This window comes from Hyla sarda, chromosome 1, assembly GCF_029499605.1.
Source record: "Hyla sarda isolate aHylSar1 chromosome 1, aHylSar1.hap1, whole genome shotgun sequence".
Lineage (NCBI taxonomy): Eukaryota > Metazoa > Chordata > Amphibia > Anura > Hylidae > Hyla > Hyla sarda.
Genome location: NC_079189.1, coordinates 457,348,439 through 457,370,619, shown reverse-complemented (window position 1 = coordinate 457,370,619; position 22,181 = coordinate 457,348,439). Strand labels below are relative to the sequence as shown.

General features: G+C 48.4%; 1 protein-coding gene across 5 annotated transcripts in view; it reads right to left on the bottom strand.

Moving 5' to 3' along the window:
- Positions 1 to 22,181, bottom strand: part of DHX37 (DEAH-box helicase 37) — a 98,725-nt gene that overhangs the window by 17,328 nt on the left and 59,216 nt on the right. For all 5 annotated transcript variants that reach the window (XM_056533810.1, XM_056533820.1, XM_056533792.1 and 2 more), the window contains exons 18-23: positions 15,536 to 15,642; positions 15,014 to 15,202; positions 14,342 to 14,466; positions 8,419 to 8,535; positions 8,167 to 8,339; positions 54 to 168 (exon numbers count right to left, since the gene is read on the bottom strand). In XM_056533810.1, the coding sequence (XP_056389785.1) occupies positions 54 to 168; positions 8,167 to 8,339; positions 8,419 to 8,535; positions 14,342 to 14,466; positions 15,014 to 15,202; positions 15,536 to 15,642 (826 nt within the window). The remainder of the gene's footprint in view (positions 1 to 53; positions 169 to 8,166; positions 8,340 to 8,418; positions 8,536 to 14,341; positions 14,467 to 15,013; positions 15,203 to 15,535; positions 15,643 to 22,181) is intronic.

Genomic DNA, 22,181 nt, shown 5'->3' with positions numbered 1-22,181 from the left:
TTTAAAAGCGGAAGCATACAGGACGGAAAAAGAATGATAACAAAGGTCCTTACCCTTCATGAACAGCTTGGTTGTTTCCAAAATTTCCTGGAAAACTACAAAATCAGGAAGTTGTCTGAAGAGAGCAGAATTTGGATGGATAAAAACTGGATCTTCAAGGAGGGGAGTCTGAGAACAAAAGAAAAAAATCCGTGACTAAATAGGCAAGTTAAAAAAATCAGAACAGTCCAGAAAAAGGAGATTTTTTTGTACTCCCTGTAAAATCTCTTTCTCATAGCCTTCATTGAGGAACACCTATACTGATGGGTATATGCTCTTGCCACTAGAAGGCGCTGACACTAGGAAAAAAAAGTCGGCTCCTCCCTGGCAGGATATACCTGCCCACTGGAAGTGACATAATCAGTTTTGTCACAAAGCAGTAGGAGAAGCAAACAAAGACATATGTCCGAAGGACCCTGGAAAAGAATAAGGGATAAAGAATCAGAAAAGATCATCTGGAAAAAAAAAAAAAAAAAAGATATGAGTGGGTGCGGTGTCCCCCCAATGAAGGCTATGAGAAAGAGATTTTAAGGTGAGTACAAAAAAATCATTTTTTCGGTCGCTCTTCATTGGGAGGAAACCTATACTGATGAGATGTACCAAAGCAGTCCCCCTGGGGTGGGAATAACAACCACTAGAGAAAAGGAATCAGTCCAGAGACCGAACCCACTTGTCTGTAAGATCTGCGGACGAGACCCCAGGTCAGAGACAACCGAGGCCCAGAAACAGAGCTCCCGGAAGATCCTTCGTCGATGGAGATGGACTAGGACGCCAAAGGAAGGGACCGTCCTTTGCAGAGACTAAATCTACGGTCCATATAGAGAGACAAGAAAAAGTCAACTAGGAAGCCAGACGGGCCAGAACCATCCTGGAAGGAAGCAGGAAACCAACCCCAGGGAACACAAAACCAGACAGAGGGCTAGCCTGGCTGGGAAACAAAAATGGAAAAAGACGGAAACCAGCTCAAGAGAGGCCCGGTGCATAAGATCGATGACCTGAACATCTGGAGACCCGAAACCCCTGTCCCAGGGGCCCACCACAAGCATCCGGAAGGTGAAATCAGCTCGACTGGTGTAACCTGGATGACCGGAATGCCCTCCATCTCGGGAGTACATGGACCCCGAAGGAGGAGACAGAAAGTAATAACAGCCAAAAAGGGAACGGAACGGCCCTGAAAAGGAGAATTGTGGAACACCGGACAGACAGACATGGGAACTGGAGGTTCCTTAGTCACTTGGCAGATGTACACGGAAGGAAAAACGGACAAAAAGGAGCAGAAGACCCTGAAAAGGAGCATCTCAGAACCCAAAGCGAGTGACATGGGAATCAGAGGTTCCTGCATCTCCTGGAAAACTCACACCTGAAGGGTACATAAACCCAACAGCTGAGAAATGATCTGGGAGACAAACTTCCGTGTCGAGACAAGAAGAAGTGAAGTACAGAAAGACCGCCCCACAATGGGATCACAGAGAAGTCTGGGCAGGAGAGCTACACATGCCTGTGACCTCAACCAACAGTAAGGCCCAAAGAACAAGGATGGCCAACCTAAAAAAGAGAAGGCATGCCACAGCAGTCAAGGATAGTGTCCAAGACAAGGAGACTAACCGGAGTTGGACCCCAGCGGTCTGAGCGGACCAGAGCACTCCGAAGCAACATCCCGTCGGGACGGAAACGGAGGGAAAACAAAAAGGGGGACTCCCAGGGTCTGGGCACACAAAGGTTACTCTAGAAGACTGGTGTCAGTATTGCACAACAGACACTGACAAGGGAAGGATAAACACACGCTTCTAGGGTGATTGCGCCGAGGGAGGAGGAGAGCACTGGCAGGACCCAAACAGCAGACTGTGGCTAGACTGGCTGTCGCTGAGCCATACATGATTGCGTAAACTCCTCCGACAGCAAACATTACCTGTCTTACTTAAACAAAAAGACGTCAATTTGCTTAACTCAGCCTTCACACGCTTCATATGGTCGGGGAAACGCCCGCGCATCGCTCTACAAAAATTAATGCTAAGTCATCATGACGGAGGAGTGGGGCTCCCCAATTTGCGCGGCTATAATTTGGCCTGCCTTTTCCACCATGTGCTCGACTGGATCTACGAATCTGACTACCACTCTAATCTCACACTGGAAGCCAACTTTGCTTCCCCTTGGAATATGACATCCTGTCTCCACACACAGACCTCGGGCCTTCCCCTCCATGTTAAGCGCTCCGTATTGTTGAGAGACACCATCATGACATGGAGAGCAGTACGTAAGGCACATGGTTTACCCTTCCTGCTGTCTGGGCGACTAAATCTGTGGGGCCACCCGGAATTTACCCCGGGGAGGGACAATATATTATTTGGGGCATGGCGAGACAGGTGATTGACTGTAGCCAAACAGCTGATGCATGTCGAGGAGAAGCGGTGGCTTTCCCCACAGGAAATCCTGCAGACCTTTGATCTATCGCCTACTCATTTCCTCCAGGTGTCTCAGCTGTTATCATTTTGTACCTCCAGACTGCGCGACCCCTCTCCTGAGGTGTCTCCCTCATCTTTTGAGGACCTTGTAGGACTACAACCTAGGAAGTTGTCAATCTCTACCCTGTATAGGAACTTGAATGATAAAATATTGAAAGTTTCTAAACACAACATTTTTGCCAAAAGGGCCACGTTGCTTCAGGTCCCGGACGTCGGGCAACATATCTTAGAGGAGTGGACCAAAGTCAAGGCGAATGTCATAAGTGAGTGCTTTCTTTAAATTGATGCACTTCGGCTATCTGGGCTTCAATTTGCCGGCCACCTCCTCCTTCCCAGAACGGCTTACAGCCTGCCCTAAGTGCAACATTCCGGGCACTGACTTTTTCCATGGCATATGGTCTTGTAACAGGTCAAAATGTTGTTGGAGGGAGGTGGTGGATTATATATCTCGCTACTGGACTATTTGTCTTCCTCTGACACCCTTGGCCCTCCTGTTCCAATCTGTCGATCCTTCCTTATCCGAGGATGTGGGTCTTCGTACGGTCCCGAAATTTATTCATGTTGTTCTTTTAGTAGCCAGGCGCATACTCCTGCGGGAATGGATTAAGTCGGCTATGCCTTCCATTGCTGCAGTGATTGCGGAACTCAAAGATTTTCTGGAGGTCGATAGACTGGACACAGAAAGGCACAGAGAACGGAATGCGAAGAAATTCTTCGCCAAATGGCGCACTTTTATATGATTGCTCACCTCACTAGAGCCCAAATGGATGATATTGTATGGCCATTCTGTCATACGGAGTTGTACTTCCTTGCCTCTCTCAGCGACTCTCTGGGTCCCCTGCGCCTCTCGGCTGATTTGGCTTGACTTTCTGGGCGACTGATATTACAGTAGGAGCATCTCTCTTCTCTTTGGCTATCCTCTCCTGAATTTCCTTTACGTTTCATTCCCCCCCCCCCCCCCCCTCTTCCCCACCCTTTATTTATTTTTCTTTTTTTTCTTCTTTTTTTATTGTGTGTGTGTGCGCGGATGCGTGAAATATGTGGTGTCCAAGTGGTTGCTTGTCAAAACTGGTGGCTAGGACGTTGGGTAGGGTACATGTCTGGTGAACTTATTATCCATACAAATATTCTGCTTGACTGAGGTTGTATGAATATACTGGCTTGATAGCCGTACATTAATGATAGGCGGGTTGCATCCCGCCCATTTTCCACTGTACCATTGTTATAAGTACTCTTCATTGTGTTTCGTTTGTATAAAATTCTGAAAAACCCTTTAATAAACAAAGTTTATAAAAAAAACAAAAAAACACTCCTCCGACAGAGGAGAGTGCCAAGGCTGCATGAGCAGCAGTAGATAACAAAAAAAAAAATACAGGAAGAGAACCAGGCTGCAATGGTGAGCAGTAAGCACACAAGCATAGACAGCGAAAAGCTCTTCTAAATGCTCTTAGCAAAAAACAAAGGCCCAGCCAGATACCTCACCTATATAGTGGGAAGAGAGAGAGATGGCTCCATCTAGGCAGAAGATGGCGCTCAGCAAAAAGCCCCTCTAGTGGAAGGGAAAACAGGGGGTGGGGCGAGAGGAAACTCAGGCACCGACCATGCCAAGCTCCGGATCCCTGAAACCAACTGTGGAAAGGGGATTGTCAAGTGCGCCAGACACTGAAGTAGCAGGGAAATGCAACCCTACGGCAACGAGACAAAGTACTGGTTTGACATAGCCCCCAGGCTATGCGACAACATACAGAGAGATGGAGGGATCGGGATCCTGTAAATCTGGTGGTGGGAAAAGAAACAAAGACATGGCTACAAATGTGAGTAAGAAGCACACGCACATAGCAACCAACAGTGTTTAGGGGAACAACCCATTGTGGTGAAACCCTGGACCAGATGGGAGCCAACGGAGCCATCCAAGTCGTGTCTAAGGCAACAGAGCAGACGCCTGAGCCACCCTGCACAGGAACCTGGGAAAGAAAACTGGAGGCATGGGGGGGGGGGGGGGGCCTGAACTAACTGTGTTGCACCCAATAGGCGCCATGCCAGAACAGAGATGCTCAACCACTGCAGGCCTTTAGAACAAGATCTAAGGAAGGCCCAAGGCACACCCCATCGAAAGAAGGGAGGGTGGGCTCCACATGTGCAGAGGAGCTAAGCATAAGTAGGGACAAAGACATGGTCACCTCACGATAGTAGCGGGGTTCCAAGACTGCAGACAAAAAGGAACCACAGACATCCAAAAGTCCAGCCCTATGGAAGACAGACTAAGCACCCTATAGTGTGTCACAACCATGCCCTTAGCAGACCAACGTGGCACTCTGAGAAAGGGGAACAGAGTGTGCTGCTGTTGCTGTGAAATGCCCTAGAACCTGCAGAAAAATGCCCACACCCCATCTCCTAATGGTGCCGCACACCAGGACTGCTGTCTCAGATGTAAGAGATGAAGGATGTATGTGTTGCAGGAAACATGCAGACACAGCCTGGCTTACAGGTATAAAAGTCCAATAAACCCACAGAGACACACTTTGTGGAACTTCACATGGAAGGAGTCACCGGACTGTAGTCGCGAGAGCGGCAGGAATGGGGAGGTGAGCTGGTGGATTAGAAAGCCATGCAGACACAGTCTGGCTATCTGGCATAGGGACCATGGCTTCACTGGGTCCCACATTCAGAACCACACACTAAAAATGGGTTACTTGCCTTAAGCCGTGAGAATGGGAGGCATGAAGAGAGGAACCTGGTAAGTAGAGAAAACCGCAAACCAGCATGTGGTGCATTGTATAGGGTCCATGGAACAACATGGGGAGACCCACTTGGAACTACTCCTTGGCAGTGGTTACCTGAACTTCCACCACGGTCTAGGAAGTGGATGGAAGTTGACCCAACCTTGCAGTAAACTACACGGCTGACTGGTGGAGGATTCCTGAATGCACAGGAACACTCCTTAGAACCCTCCCACAGTAAGTGGGGCACACGAGTGCAGCCAATCTGATAGGTGTCCTGGTGGTGTAGGAGACCATGCAGACTAATGGCTGGCCGACTGGCAGCAGTCCCTTGTGCCTGCAGGAACCCCCTGACAGATTCCTCACACCAACAGTGAGGTACAGGAAGCCACAGCCATGCACCCGGCAGCCCAGAGATGGGAGACCGACGGCAGCGGAAACCATAAAGACAAAAGTCTGGAGTAACGAGTGCCCCTCCAGGCGCTGGTGATAAGGGGACACAGACAGGCAATAACTGTGCCCCTTTGATGCAAGTGGAAAGGCGGGGAAGTCTAAAAGCCATAGATAGAATCCCTGTCACCCTGGGAGATCGGGGGAGGCTTAGGAGCCATGGATTGTATCCCCTTCACCCTGTGTAGGTTCCATAAGACACGCCAGATCACTCCACCGGACACCGCGCACTAGCAGTGAGATACTGGAACTTCAGCCGCAGATACATCAGCCCTTGGAGAAGTGACAAGAAGCAGAGAAAACCATGCAGACCATTGTCTGGCTTACTGGTATGGGTTCATAGTAGACAGGGGGTCACTCTAGCGGTCACCTCACGCTAGAAGTGGGGTACCGTAATCCAGCCGCAGACGCGGCAGTTTTGAGTGTGGCAGGCGAAACTACTGTCTGGCCTAATGAGAGCAGCTCCAATCCATTTCCACGCAGGGACACTTCCACGGAGACCTCGCACTGAACATGGGGATCTGGGCAGTAGCTGCGGATGCAGCAGCCTGTGGAGGAGAGAATAATGTGTGCACACCAAGAACACGACGGACATGACAGACATGTCATAGCAACCAACGGTAGAGGACAAACAGATCTGTCTGTAACCCTGGTATCTTTCAAGGGATCATGAAATCCCTTGCAATGACCCACCACCACAAGTCAAATACGCTCCATGACAGAGTGAGAACAATGGCGAAAGTAGGTATGCCAGAGACATATCCCAATGTAATGTGCCATATCAGGTCCCGTACAGGGTGATGGAGACAATAAAGGGACCCCCGTATTCAATCCCAGAAAAAAAGCCCAGCAGATATTTAACTGGAAAGAACAGTGTCCCCAGAAGTCACAAGGGTGCAATGGAAAATAAGGCACAATTTAATTATAGGCCACAAAAGGGTGGCAAACGCCACTAAGCCAAACTGGCCTGAGACCAAATGGCAGAAAGGAAGCGGGTTAGCAAAACGCTGTGTGCCGAATATGTCTGCATGATCCCCGATGATAGAACGGCTGGGAAGCCCACAACATGTCCCTCATGCAGGGACACTAAGCAATACTCATGCGGCAGCCCAAGGAGCGGTGACAGTATGGAGCAGCGCGCTTAGCAGCGCCTGCTAAGGTGCGCACAGCCCCGAGGCTAGGGGACAAGAGTGGGCCGGATCGGAAGAACTCCTGCCAGGTTGTAGTTTAGGGAGGCCGATGGAGCCGCTCAAATAACGGAGTGCCGCCAACCCCCGCAATGGAGGAGAGGCAGAGCAAGACACTGGTGGAGGGGAGGAGCTAGACGCCGCTGGAGGTGCAATCATCACATCCGCGGGTAGGCACCAGCCGGCCACAGGAATTATCCACGGGGTGCGCAAACCTGGGGAGGAGGCGCTGCCTGCCCTCCTGGTCTGCACACTCTCAGGGGGAGAAGAAAAGCGGAGCCACGTGCCACCATAGCCCCCTGAAAAATGGAGAGGAGGCATTGCCTGGCCTCATGGTCATGTGCTTGCTCAAGGGAAGAAGAAGTGCGGCCATATGCCGCCATAACCCTGGACTCCCGCCGGCTAAGCCCCCAGCATGCTGCCGACCCCCGCAGTAGGGGAAAACATAGCTGGCGGAAAGGAGGAACAGCAAGGCTGTTCATAGGTGAGCCGGAAAAGAACACCTGTGGAGGCAGCCGCTGCAAAAGGCTGGCAGCTGTCCTACACAGGACCTAGTATGCAGGCACACAGACCTTCCATGAGACCCTGAGCAAGCCCCGCAATAAAGGACAGAGTCCCGTTTTAAAGAGGAGGAGTACATACTCCCCTGCGGACACCATACTTTATACTCACCTCAGGCGTCTTCAACCAGCTTATGGCCATGCTGCATCATACCCGGACCCAGGGTACAACCTCCAGGCGCTGGCCGTTGGCGGGAAGGGGTTAACAGTACATAACTCATTGTCTGTGCCCCTTCATCGCATATGGGGGAACAGTGAGCGTCATGCTCCCCCCACCTGAAAAAGGGAAACAAAAGGGAAGAAAAATGTAACTAAACAGCGCTTACTAGAAAATAATAAAAAAAGACCAGGTCTGGGGAGCTCCCAGACCTGTGTCTTGCCTCCTGCTGACACTAGCTAAAACGGATTACCTCACTTCCAGTGGGCGGTTATATTCTGCCAGGGAGGAGCCGACTTTTTTTTTCCTGGTGTCAGCGCCTCCTAGTGGCAAGAGCATATACCCATCAGTATAGGTGTCCCCCAATGAAAAGCAATTGAGAAACATAGATTTACTTGACTTTGGCCATACACTGCAAAGAGGAGATATAAGGGTATTACAGTCAAATTAGGTTAACAAGATATTAAACCTGGCACAAACTCCTAATGAAAGCTTTACAAGGTGACAACAAGCAGACAAACATACACTTGTTCTGAAAAGTTTACACAACCACTGCACTGTATTTTGAATGCAAGGAATAGGTTTTCACACCTTATATGCATTTCTCCATTCATCATTAAGAAGTTCTTCTGGACGAATCCGTCTAGCTATGTGATCTCCTAAACCAGACATTACAATCTGTCTCAGATAATTCACTTGGCTCTCCGTTGGGGGTTGCATCTTGGAGTCAAGGAAAGTGGAGACATCGGGGCACAAGGAATTGACTGCAGAAGAAAGAATAGGCTTAATTGACTATCATAAGTGACACAAGACTGACCTTGGAGACTGGAATATTGCCCTTACCTACTGTGGTTAGCTGTCCTCTTAAACGTCTTATCTCCATCATGGCTTTAAATCGGAGGCCATTTCGTTCACAAAATGTTGGTGTTAATCCGGAGAATTCGCATGCACCCACAGCTCCTAAAAAAGGAGATTTTTGTTTACTTACCGTAAAACCTCTCTCTCGGAGGATCCATTGGGGGACACAGACCGTGGGTGTATGCTGCTGTCTCTAGGAGGTGTGACACTATGGTAATAAAAAAAAGTTGGCTCCTCCCAGCAGGATATACCCACCTTCAGGCCCTGAGCTAATCAGTTTAAGTTCCAGAGCAATAGGAGGAGACCAACAGGTCAAAGAAAAACCCAAAACTGCCTGAGAACAACTGAACACACCCTCGAACAGAGAACCAAAGGAAATCCCAAAAAGGGCAGGAGCTGTGTCCCCCAATGGTTCCTCCGAGAAAGAGATTTTATGCTAAGTAAACAAAAATCTCCTTTTCTCTATCGGCTCCATTGGGGGACACAGACCGTGGGACGTACCAAAGCCGTCCCTTGGGTGGGCAGATAAGCAGTCAGGCAGACGGACGATCCACTGCCGCCTGCAACACGTTACGACCCAGACTAGCATCAGCCGATGCGAAAGTATGAATTCAGTAAAACCTCGAGAAAGTGTGCAAAGACGACCAGTGTGCAAAGACGGCCTTGCAAAGCTGCGAGGCCGAGGCTCTATTCTGGAGAGCCCAGGATGGACCAACAGAACGGGTAGAATGAGCCACAACCCTGAAAGGAGGAATCTTCCCCTTAAACCGATAGGCTTCTGAAATGGCGGACTGAATCCACCAAGAAATGGTGGCCTTGGAAGCAGGTTGTCCCTTGCGACGACCTTCCCTAAGGATGAAAAAGTAATCACATTGATGAAACGAAGAAGTGATGGAGAGATAAGACCAAACCGCCCGAACTACATCCAGCTTGTGTAGTAAGCGCTCCTTAGGATGAGAAGAAGCAGGACAAAAAGACGGGAGGACAATGTCCTCATTGAGATGAAAGGCCGAAACCACCTTAGGCAAAAAGGAAGGATCTGGCCGGAAAACAACCTTGTCCTGGTGAATCACCAGAAACGGAGAACGGCAGGAAAGAGAGAGCTGCCAATTCAGACACCCTCCGGATGGAGGTGATAGCAACAAGAAACGCCACTTTCCAAGAAAGGAGGCGCAGAGACACCTCTCTAAGGGGCTCAAAGGGTGCACCCTGGAGGGCACTCAGAACCAAATTCAAGTCCCAAGGGGGAGAGGGGTGACTGATAAGGAGGAACAGCATGCGCCACTCCTTGAAGAAAGGTCCGGACATGAGAATTAGAAGCCTGGGGCCGCTGGAAAAGAACAGCAAGGGTCGAAACCTGACCTTTAAGTGAACTGAGAGACAACCCCAGTTCCAACCCCGACTGCAAAAAGGAGAGAAGACGGGGAACCGAGAAGGTTACCGGGGAGAAGTCCTGAGCTTCACACCAACGAAAATAAGACCGCCAGGTACGGTGGTAAATTCTTGCGGAGGAGGGCTTACGAGCCCTGAGCATAGTGTGAATGACTTGGGAAGAGAACCCGTGGGCCCTCAAAACCGCGGTCTCAACCGCCACGCTGTCAAAAGCAGTGACTGTGAATTGGGGTGGCAAAGAGGACCCTGACTACGTCGGCGTACCACGACCTTCGGGGCCAATCTGGAGCTACCAGAAAGGCGGGGACGTCCTCTGCTTTGAGCTTCCTCAGCACCCTGGGAAGGATCGGAAGGGGAGGGTACAGATAGGGTAGGGCAAACCCCGCCCAAGGAATCACTAGGGCGTCCACGGCCAGAGCCCGAGTGTCCCGGGACTTGGACACAAAAGGAAGGATCTTCCGATTGTGCCGGGACGCGAAGAGGTCCATGTCCGGAATGCCCCAGAGGTCGCAGAGTTGCGCCAGTTGAAGGGGGCGGTAATGAAACTGGGCAAAGGGTACGGCCTCCATAGTTGCCACCATCCGACCCCGGACTTCCATACAAGTGCGGATGGGGACTGAGACCTGGGTCGGAAGGGAGCGGACCCCCAACAGAAGCGCCAGACGTTTGTCCGGCGGGAGACAAATTCGGGCAGAGGCTGTGTCGAATTGAAGTCCCAGGAAGGTTAGAGACTGGGTAGGACGGAGGACTGACTTGTCCCGGTTGACCAGCCACCCGAAGCGATCCAGAGTGTGGAGAGTGACGTCCAGATTCTGGGCTCTGGTTGGAGCCTTGATGAGAAGGTCGTCCAGGTAGGGAATCGCCGAGAGTCCCCTCGACCGTAACAGGCCCATCACTGGCGCAAGGATCTTTGTAAAGACCCGAGGAGCCGTGGCTTGACCAAAGGGGAGGGCTACGAATTGAAAATACCCCTCCGGAACCGCAAAGTGGAGGTACCGATGATGGCCTGGAAATATTGGCACATGGAGGTAGGCATCCTTGATGTCCACCGATGAAAAGAACTCCCCTTGTTCTAGGGACGCCACCACCAAACGGAGAGATTCCATTCGGAAGTGGCGGATAAGAAGGTGACGGTTGAGACGCTTGAGGTCCAGGATTGGTCGCACAGAACCGTCCTTCTTGGGAACCACAAAAAGATTGGAACAGAAACCCCGAAACCGTTCCCCTGGAGGAACGGGAACGATAACCCCCAGGAGAAGCAGAGACTGGAGAGCCGCTCGAAAGTGCTTCGCCAGAGGAGGAGACCAGGGGGCCCGGGATCGAAAAAAGCAATCCCTCGGAAGGGAGGCGAATTCGATTCAGTAACCGTTGGACACCACGTCCCTGACTCAAGAGTCCTGAATGTGTGAGGTCCAGATGTCTCGAAAAAGTAAGAGACGACCTCCCACCCGAGAAGAAACCGCGGGTGGGGGCCTCACTTCATGCAGAAGTGGGTTTGCGGTTGCCTGATTTGGGCGCAAAACGGCCGGACCGGTTGGAGTCCGACAACCAAGACGGGCGTGCCCGGAACGAGGGAGCCTTCTTGTCCCGCGAGGGTGCCTGCCCGGACCCTTTGCTGGAGCCAGAGGTCTGAAAGGACCGAAAGGAAAAGGACTTCCTTTGGGAAGTAGGGCGAGCCTTATTTTGAGGTAACAAGGAACTCTTACCTCCCGTTGCCTCAGAGAATCTCATCAAGGCGTTTGCCAAAAAGACGGCCACCCGTAAAAGGAAGCTCAGTGATAGACCTTTTGGAAGCAGCATCCGCATTCCAAGCTTTAAGCCACATAGACCTCGGAGAGCCGCTAGGTGACCCACAGCAAAGGCACAACAACGGGCTGACTGCATGGAAGTTGCGCACAGGAAGTCCCCAGCTTTAGAGCATTGGAGAGCCAGAGCAGATAGATCCTCTGGGGGGGATCCCGTTAAGATTTCCTGATGGAGCTTTTGGCACCACTCCGACAGAGCCTTGGACACCCATGTCGAGGCAAAGATGGGAAGAAGAGAAGAGCCAGCTGCTTCAGAGGCAAACTTCGCTAAGGATTCTACCTTCTTGTCCATGGGATCCTTGAAGGCAGCGGCATCTGCCAGAGGCAGTGTAGTCGCCTTAGAAATCCAGGAGATTGGTGGATCCACTGAGGGAAGGGAAATCACCTTAGTGACAAAGTCCTTGTCAAATGGATAACGTTCTTGAATAGTCTTGATTCCCGGGAACCTCTTGTCTGGATGTTTCCATGCAGATTCCAGAATGTAATCAAAGTCAGTGTGAGAGCAGAACCTTCGAGGTGCTGGCTTAGCACGATGAAAGGATACTCCTGGAGTGACATCCGAAGATCCTGGGTCCTCTAAGTGAAAGGTGTCTCTTATGGTTGTCACCAATGAGTTCACCGTTGCAATTGAGTCCAAGCGGTCCTCTGAGTCGGATGCCAGCTCGGAAGCCTCGTCCACCAGTTCACCAGGAGAATGTGAACGAGTAGAGGCAGTCCTGGAGGGGGGCGACCCTGACCGGGTACGCGGCACTGGCGTGGCAGAGCGGCGACTCCGAGAACATCCTCTGGGGGAGCGACGTTTGTGCCCAGATGACAGGGGGGGGGGGGGGGCGGGACCCACAAGGGGAATGCTCACGTCTATCTGAAGACTCAATGCAAGAGTCAGACGAGGCACCCTTAGTACGCTTGTGAGAGCGTGAAGTATGTGGAGACGAGGATCGGGCCCTCTCAGAGGCCCTGCGCAGGGAGGACCCCTTCAAGGCGGACACCACTTCCCGGGAGGCCTCAGCCACCGAACGGGAGACTTGGGTCAAGTCAGCCATATACTGGGTCAGGGAAGAAACCCAGGCTGGTGGAGCGGCTGAACCCACCGGAACCGAAAGGGCATCAGGGGGTACCAGGGGGTCTGGGGGAGCAGTGGAGCAGGCAGGGCAAGTGGGCTCGGTAGAACCAGGCATCTTGGTACTACAGTGCTTACAGACAAAATAAGTCACTGATGTTCCAGGTTTCTGTTTAGAGGGAGGAACAGCTCTGGGTACGGACATTATGAGAAAAAAAAAACAGGAAATTTCTCACCCTAGTCTGTGTCCCCTGGCAGCTGTAGTGAGGAGAACGGCTCCGTGCAGCTAGTGTGAGAAACAGGCCAGCCAATAGTAGAGGGGGGGCCTGCCTGCAGCAGAGGCACTAACTAACTGGCCCCCTTCTGACTGAAAATCGCACCCACGGCGCTGATTGGAGGCTATTTCGCGCCTCAGAAAAGCTCCGACAGCCCTGTGGGCGGAGCTAAAGATAGGCCGAGAAGGAGCTGTAATGGTCCCGCTCCTTGTCCCGAGTGCACATTTCAGTCGCATATGCGCTCAGGGGAACAGAGCGGGCAGCCAAAACGCCGGCAGAGACTGCCGGAGAAAGCGAAAGTAAGCCGGCGTGGAGAGCGCCCTGCCCGTACCAGCGCCGCGGCTGTCAGCCGCATATAAGGCGCTGCGGTTTAGTCACAGTAACACACACACAGTGAAAAGCATAAAGTACATGCCCCCTCAGATGCCACTGCTCCCCCAGAATAAAAGTCCATCCCCAGTAATCCAGCCTCATAACCTGAAAAGGTGGGCCAAAAACAGGGGGTCTCCAGAGGTTGCAAGTCAGCACCTGAGGAGAAAAGGGGGGGGAAGTACTTACCTCAGTCAGAAGAACTTACCTAATCGAGTCTTCAGTGAGCTTTAGTTACCTGCATCACGCCTGGCTGCTATGCGCGAGCGAGGCGAGCAGGGAAATAGGGGGACCCGGACCTATGAGGTACCAACCCAGGTGCTGACTGTTGGCAAGTGGGGGTGAACAGCGCATATACGCAATGTCTGTGCCCCCTTACTCACAATGGGGAAACAGGGAACGGGAGTCCGAGTCCCCACCTGAAAACAGAAAAGAAAAAGGAATAAAAAAAAAAAAAAAAAAACTAACACGTCCCTATACTAGGAAAACAAAAAATCAAAAGACCTGGTCTGGAGAATTCCCGACCATGTCCACCTCCTTCAGACACTAAGCTTAAACTAAGGGTATACTAAGCTTAAAAGGCGGGTATATCCTGCTGGGAGGAGCCGACTTTTTTTTTTATTACCATAGTGTCACACCTCCTAGAGACAGCAGCATACACCCACGGTCTGTGTCCCCCAATGGAGCCGATAGAGAAAAATAGTTTTTTTGAAGCTATATTTGTGTACTGGAATAAAATCATGCCTACACATTTAATATATCTGCTAGTAATCCTGTTTCATCTTAAATAGAAACTTCACAGGGGGAGATTTATCAAAACCTGTGTAGAGGAAGAGAGGTGCAGTTGCCTATATCAACCAATCAGATCTCTTCTTTCATTCTTACAAGGGCCTCTGAAAAATCAAAGAAGTAATCTCCCCCACAGTCTTTCAGACAAAGGAACAGGATTTATATAGTTGTGTGCAGATTCAGCAATATCTAAATTTTACAAGCCTCTAAATACTCACCTAGCATAACCATAAGGTCACCAAGTTTTTGTGCAGGGCCCTGTCCTGCCCATATCTTCTGCATCTGCAACACTCGGGCCTTCTTGCTTTTTAATACTGCTTTCTCTTCATCATTAAGGGCTGGCCTTAAAATAAACACATATTTTATTCCTTTAAACCGGTTACTTAATCCATAATCATTATGTCATGCACTTTTAGATCATACTTGTTGGTAGGCTTTGCTGGATTACAAGCAGCATCCTGTTATCTTTTAATAGTAAGACTCCCTCACTAAGGTGTAAAACACCATTTATATACAGTATATTTTGTCATCTTCCAAGTTATAAAGAGCATAGGATAAGCTTTATAGCTTCATATTAATACATGTGCAGTGTAAACAGCATTACATAAAATGTACCACAACCTCAAAAAGACCTTATTAGATTTAGTCCAAGGTAACTCATTCTCAAACCGTAACATAAAGAATGGAAACAGAAAACTGTTAACCTCTACAGCATTATACCTAGGGGAATAATGCCATATCACGGATGCATTTTTGCCTCCATATTACGGCTAAGAGTCCCAGTCTGACCAAGGTTCTGATGGTCTGAACAGAAAAAAACGCATCCTTCGTACAACCATGTGAAAGTGGCCTAATGGTGCAGATATATTGTCAAGGCAAATGTCACCTACCTGTCCAATTCCTCAAACAGCTCTCTGACAGTCATGGCTGCCACAATAGTAATAACATATGGCAAACAACTGTGCTGTTTTCCAAGAGCAAGCATTTTAGCATATCGAGGAGCCACTGGAAAAGATGCCATGGTCCTTCCTAGGGGTGCGATTGGACAACTAAGCTTATTTTTCTGCATTGTTCTTAGTCTGTAAAAAGATATGAATATTTAATGTTGAAACTTATCAGCAGAAAATCACTTCATCTTTAGGTAAGTATTCTAGGATTATTAAAATGTGCTTTTGTCCCAAAAATAACACAACTATTGCATATGGATTGCATCCGATATTACAGACTTAAATGGACTGTCTTGCAATACCAAACATAGCCAACTAATAAGAATGGTGCTCTTTCTGGGGAAAGAATTAATCAGCAACATAACACATTGAGGCTCAGGTACACACTGCTAATGCTATAAATAACAAAGGTAAAAGTTTAGAAATAGCATGGTAATATAAGAATCAGTCATATCATGGTCATACCTGCCAGTTTTGGGAGGCTCTTGCAATGCTCCAAGAGCAATTAATAACTCCTCTGCTGCTACCAAAGCATTAATGGAAGGTGGTGTGGGAAAAGGGAAATTTACCACCTGAAAATTAAAACCATATGTTATTTATAGACCTTCAACATCTAACAATTGCATCAAACAGAAAGACATTTATTCTAATACTGGCAATACACAATGGATAGCTTACAGTCGAATGATTGATCATTAGACCGCTAAGCTAACCTCCCTATACACATGTACCAGGGCTCATCTGAGAATGCACAGGTTCTTAAAGGGCTACTCCAGAAAGGGAAAGATGTTTTAACATCAAATATTGCAAATTTTTTTTTATAAATAAATAAAAATAAAAAAACAATTGCAGATTCGTAAATGACTACAATTAAACATCTCAATCCTTCCAGTACTTATCAGCTTTTGTATGCACCAGAGGAAGTTGACACACCTCTTTCCATGTCAGGAACTATCCCGAGCAGCAGAAGTTCGCTATGGGCATTTACTTCTGCTCTGAACAGTTCCAGTTCCTTGTTTTTACACAGTGCACTGTGCAATGACAGGTTACTATTATTCTGTAGGTCAATACAATTAAAATGGTACCCGTGTTTACATGCTGTTCTATTATTGTACTCAAACTTTTTAAGTAAACATGTATGTTTAATATTACCTATAACTTTTTAACTTTTCTGTATACAATGCTGTATATGTGAATTTTTAAATCACTTTTTATGCCTCTTTTTCTGATATGGGGTAATTTGGACTTTGGTATTTTATTGAACATACAGGATCCTTAAGGACCATGCATTTTCCCGTTTTTGCACTTTCGTTTTTAAAAAATCATAACCCTTTCAATTTTGCAACCTAAAAATCCATATGATGGCTTATTTTTTGCGCCACCAATTCTACTTTGTAATGACATCAGTAATTTTACCCAAAAATCAACGGCAAAACAAAAAATAAACATATCATTGTGCAACAAAATTTAAGAAAAAACACCATATTGTAAATTTTGGGGGCTTCCGTTTCTTCACAGTACATTTCTGGTAAAAATGACATCTTGTCTTTTTTCTGTAGGTCCATATGATTAAAATGATACCCTATATATATAGGTTTGATTTTGTCGTACTTCTGGAAAAAATCATAACTACATGCGGGAAAAATTAATTAGTTTAAAATTGTCATCTTCTGACCCCTATAACTTTTTTTATTTTTCCGTGTACGGGAGCGGTATGAGGGCAAACTTTTTGCGCCGTAATCTGAACTTTTTAGCGGTACCATTTTTGTATACCAAAAATACGCTATTTGGGATTTTTTCTGCACGGTTTAATTAACTATATATTTTTATAGTTCGGACATTTACACATGCGGTGATGTTTTTTTATTATGGTTACATATTTTTTTATATGGAATTTGGGAAAAGGGGGTGCTTTAAACTTTTAATAAGGAAGGGGTTAATGGGTGTTTTTTTTGTTTGTTTTTTTACTTTTTAGTAAACTTTTTTTTTCCCCCCTCACACTTTTAGTCCCCTTAGGGGACTTTTAGGAGGAATCAGATTCCTCATACTGATCAATGTGGTTTCATAGAACCACATTGATCTGTGTGCTCTGCACTCGATTGATAAAGCCTGGTCCTGCCAGGCTTTATCATTCACAGCGCAGTAGCCGGCATGGAAGGGAAGAAGAGGTAAGCCCTCAGGCTACCTCAGCAGTGGATCGCGGACGAGCCAGATCGTCCTTAGATGGCAACCGGTTAAAGACTACCTGTCCCCAAATAAACTTTTCTAAACTAACTCAAGCTATGTTCCCTAATTACTCCTAACACCCCTCCCAACCTTTCTTTAGAGCTTTAAAAAGCTCTGTATTTTAGCGTTGTTCTTGCTCACATGTGTGTGAGTGCAATCTCCCAGCAGGAGAAAGTGGGCGTTTCCCAGCAGACATGACATCACTGAAGCCTGCTGGGGGACCACTTCCGCCATCGTTGCAGTGCTGTGATAAATAGAAGACCTCAGGCTCTGTGCAGCTTTCAGTGGGGCTCTGTGTAGCTGTCAATCAAGCTCAGTACAGAAAAAAAAAAAAACTTTCCGAGTTTGGTCTCCTGCCAGGCCGGGAAGATACCAAACTCACTGTTTTAATTGTGGCAGGGAACAGAACAGAGCCACCTAGTGGCTGTTTTTTCTATTACATTTGATACATATTTATGTTGATAATTTTAACCCCTTAAGGACTCAGCCCATTTGGGCCTTAAAGGGGTACTCCGCCCCTGGCATCCTATCCCCTATCCAAAGGATAGGAGATAAGATGTTAGATCGCCGCGGTCCCGCTGCTGGGGATCCGGGGGATCGCCGCTGCGGCACCCCGCCATCATTACTGCACAGAGCGAGTTCGCTCTGTGCGTAATGACGGGCGATACAGGGGCCGGAGCAGCGTGACGTCATGGCTCCGCCCCTCATGACATCACGGCCCGTCCCCTTAATGCAAGTCCATGGAAGGGGCGTGACGACCACCACGCCCCCTCCCATAGACTTGTATTGACGGGGGCGGGCAGTGACGTCACGAGGGGTGGAGCCGTGATGTAAAGATTCTCCGGCCCTTGTATTGCCCGTCATTACGTGCAGAGTGGGGTATTGGAGCACGACCTAACTAACTGGCAACCTGGCGGCGTAAGAGACCCAGCAGACGAAAGTCTGGCTGACTGGCATCAGTCCCAAGTACCTGCAGGGACCCTCATCCAGAGTCCTTAAACCAGCAGTGAAGTATGGGAAACCTGACCATGCCCGCGGCTGCCCAGAGATGGGAGACCAACAGCGATGGAGACTGTGCAGACAACAGTCTGGCTGCACAAGTACACTTCCAGGTGCTGGAGAAAAGGGGACAGCCAGATAGGCGATCACTGTGCACCTCTGTCACATGTGGGATGGAGGGGGGGGTTAGGAGCCATGGATAGTATCCCCGCCACCGTGGGAGATCAGGGGAGGCTGAGGAGCCGTGGAATGCATCCCCGTTACCCCTGGACACGCTGGGACACAACTTTGTAAACCTCGCAGAGCAGTGGGGTACCAGAACTCACACCCCAGATACATCAGCTGTGTTATGTGAGGAAACCACGCAGACCACTGTCTGGCTTACTGGTATGGGTCCATAGTATACAACGGGTCTAGACAACCTGCACTAATAGTGGGGTACCGGAGTGCCAGCCGTGGACGCGGCAGCTGAGAGATGAGTGGCAGGCAAGGCTACGGTCAGACATATCGACATCAGGACCAATCCATGCCCATGCAGGGACACTTCCACGAAGACCTCGCACTAGACGTGAGGATCTGGAGCACTAGCCGCAGATGTGGCAGCCTGTGGAGGAGGGAATCATATTGTATGACATGCCAGAACACCCCCTTGATGGGTGACCGGCGGATCTGACAGAGCGTCCTTAGCATCCGCCAGGAATGCAAAAAACTCTTGCAAGGGAACCCAGCCAGTGTCTTGCCTTGTTAGGGAGGAATTGGGCCGTGGGTGTGACGGGCACAGCATGGCCCTCAGCGTTAGGGGAGAACAGTCACCGAATATATCTCCAACAATTTTCAAGGGATCGTGCAGAAAATAGATACGCTAGAGGCATACCTCAACTGACAATGTACAGGGGGACTGAAGGAATAAAGCGGTCCCATCCCAAGAAAAGGGACCCTGCAGATATTAAACTGAGAAAAACAGATGTGACAGACCAAGGCTGTAATAGCGCTCGGTTGCCACAAGGGGGAGCCTACAACAATCAATGAAAAAATCCAGGGTGCAATATAATTGCTGTGTTTTTTTTTAAATTATTTTATTTATTTATAACTTTGACAGATAGAAGAACTCCGCCCCCGGAGCTGGCCTCATACAGTAAGGAGCAGGGGGGGGAAGCCAGGGAACATGTAGAAAGATGCGGCCGCACCCCTCACCTGGCCGCATGAACGGGGCGCCGGCCGCAGCATCTGCCGTTTAAAGTAACACGGCTGGGGGACTGGTTGAAGGACGTGGCCGGTTCCTCCCTCATCAGGGAAGAGCCCGCCGCGTGGGACCGGAGCAGTAAGCGGGCTGGAGAGGAGTGGCCGGCCACATGGGACCGGTGACCCGCTGCAGGTCTCCGGTCAGCCTATAAAAGATGGAGCCAGTAGATAGCGCCTGGTCGCAGCAAGATAGTAGTGAGCGGTCTGGTGTGCCGGCACTGAGGAAACGAGCAGCCACATGGGACCGGAGACCCACTGCCCGCAGCTGTAGGTCTCCGGTCAGCCTAATAAAGAATGGGCCAGGACACAGCGCCTGGCCGCACAAAAAAGTTAGCAAGTGGGCTGGTTGCACAACCCCCACACTGGGGAAGCAGACGGCCACGTAGGACCGGAGACGCGCTGCCCCGGAAGACAAACTGGAGCAGCAGGAAATAGTCTCCGGCCGATAGAGAGGAAAACAGGGCCCGGGCGGTGTGCCTGGCCGCAATACATGTGGGACCCTCCAGGAAGGTGCCTGAGGCCATGAGGGGTCTGGCCAAGCACAGCCATGTGTAATGGCGGTTGAGGAGCTGGGCACAGCAGAAAAAGGGGACCCCCGGATGAGCAAAAGAGAAGGAGGGAAAAGGGAAAGGGGGTTTGTCGTACATACTTACCCACAGGTTCCGTCTTCTCACACTCACCCTGAAGTCTTCAACCAGCTTGTGGTCATTTTGCATCCTACCAGGCTAAGATAGCGGGGCGAGCAGGGGCAAGTGGGGGACCCGGACCCAGGGTACAACCTCCAGGCGCTGGCGAGAAGGGGTTGACAGTACATACTCTATGTCTGTGCCCCTTCATCGCATATGGGAGAACAGGTAGCGCCATGCTCCTGAACCCCCACCTGAAAAAGGGAAACAAAAGGGAGTAAAGAACCTAACTAAACAGCCCTCGTACTAACACTAGCTAAAACTGATTACCTCACTTCCAGTGGGCGGTAATAACCTGCCAGAGAGAAGCTGACTTTTTTTTTTAGTGTCAGCGCCTCCTAGTGGCAAGAGCATATACCCATCAGTATAGGTGTCCCCCAATGAAGAGCGATACTTGCTTTACAGCAGAGATGGAACTCAGGACGTACATGTACATAAAGTTATTTGGTCAGCCCCAAGGCATAAAGCTATGTCCTGTGTCCTTATCAGGTAAAATCTTTTAAATTTAACCCTTTACTGACAGCACTTTTTTTTTTAGTTTTGCAGTTTTTTTTTTCTACTCACCTTCTGAGAGCCTTCAATTGTCGACCTACAGGGCCATATGAGGGCTTTTTCTGCTGGAAAAATTGTACTTTGTAAGGACTGCAAAATCTATGGCAAAGGCAAAAAAAATCTGTGGGGCAAAACTGGAAGTTACATTTCTATGCAGTGCACTTTCTGGTAAAAAGTACACATTATCTTTATTTCGTAGGCCCATACAATTACAAGGATATCCAATTTATATAGGGTTTGTTTTATGTTACTACTTTTTGTAAGTAAATGCGAATGCTTAAAGTAGACCAATCTTTTATTGGTACAATTTTGGTATTGATCAGACTTTTTAATAGCTTTTTACTCCTGGGATATGATGTAATAAAAAAAATGCAATTCTGAGGTTTGTTATTTCTACATGTTTACATAACTCACTGTACAGGAAAAATATTCTATTTTAACAGGGTGGACATTTCTGCATGCGATGATACCAAATATGTTTTATTATTATGTTTACATATTTTAATATGGAACTAGCTGAGTACCCAGCGTTGCCCGGTTTTTCCTTCCTAATCCTTGTTGGGGAGGAAAATAAACAAAAGCTTTTGACTTCATATCCCGTCCTCCTATACCGACCTCCTATCCCAACCCGTAATATCTGTACCAGGTATTGAAATATCTCCAGCTATATACGAAAGTTATGTGGGAACATACATTTCCAATTGATTTGCATGGGACTTTAAACCAAAACCCCGACCCTCACAAATGGGGATAGTTAACCCCTTAAGGACCGGGCATTTTTCGGTTTTTGCTCTTTCGTTTTTTCCTCCTTACCTTTAAAAAATCATAAATCTTAAAATTTTGCACCTAAATATCTGTATTATGGCTTATTTTTTGTGCCACTAATTCTACTTTGTAATGATATCAGTCATTTTACCCAAAAATCTACGGCGAAACGGGAAAGAAAAATCATTGTGCGACAAATTGAAAAAATACAGCCATTTTGTAACTTTTGGGGGCTTCCGTTTCTACGTAGTAATTTTTCGGTAAAAATGACACCTTATCTTTATTCTCTAGGTCCATACGGTTAAAATGATAACCTACTTGTATAGGTTTGATTTTGTATTGCTTCAGAAAAAAATCATAACTACATGCAGGAAAATGTATACGTTTAAAATTGTCATCTTCTGACCCCTATAACTTTTTTATTTTTCCGTGTTCAGGGCGCTATGAGGGTTAAATTTTTGCGCCATGATCTGAAGTTTTTGTTGGTACCAGTTTTGCATTGATCTTACTTTTTGATCGCTTTTTATTAATCTTTTCATGATATAAAAAGTGACCAAAAAGACGCTATTTTGGACTTTGGATTTTTTTCGAGTACGCCATTGACCGTGCGGTTTAATTAGCGGTATATTTTTTTAAATCGG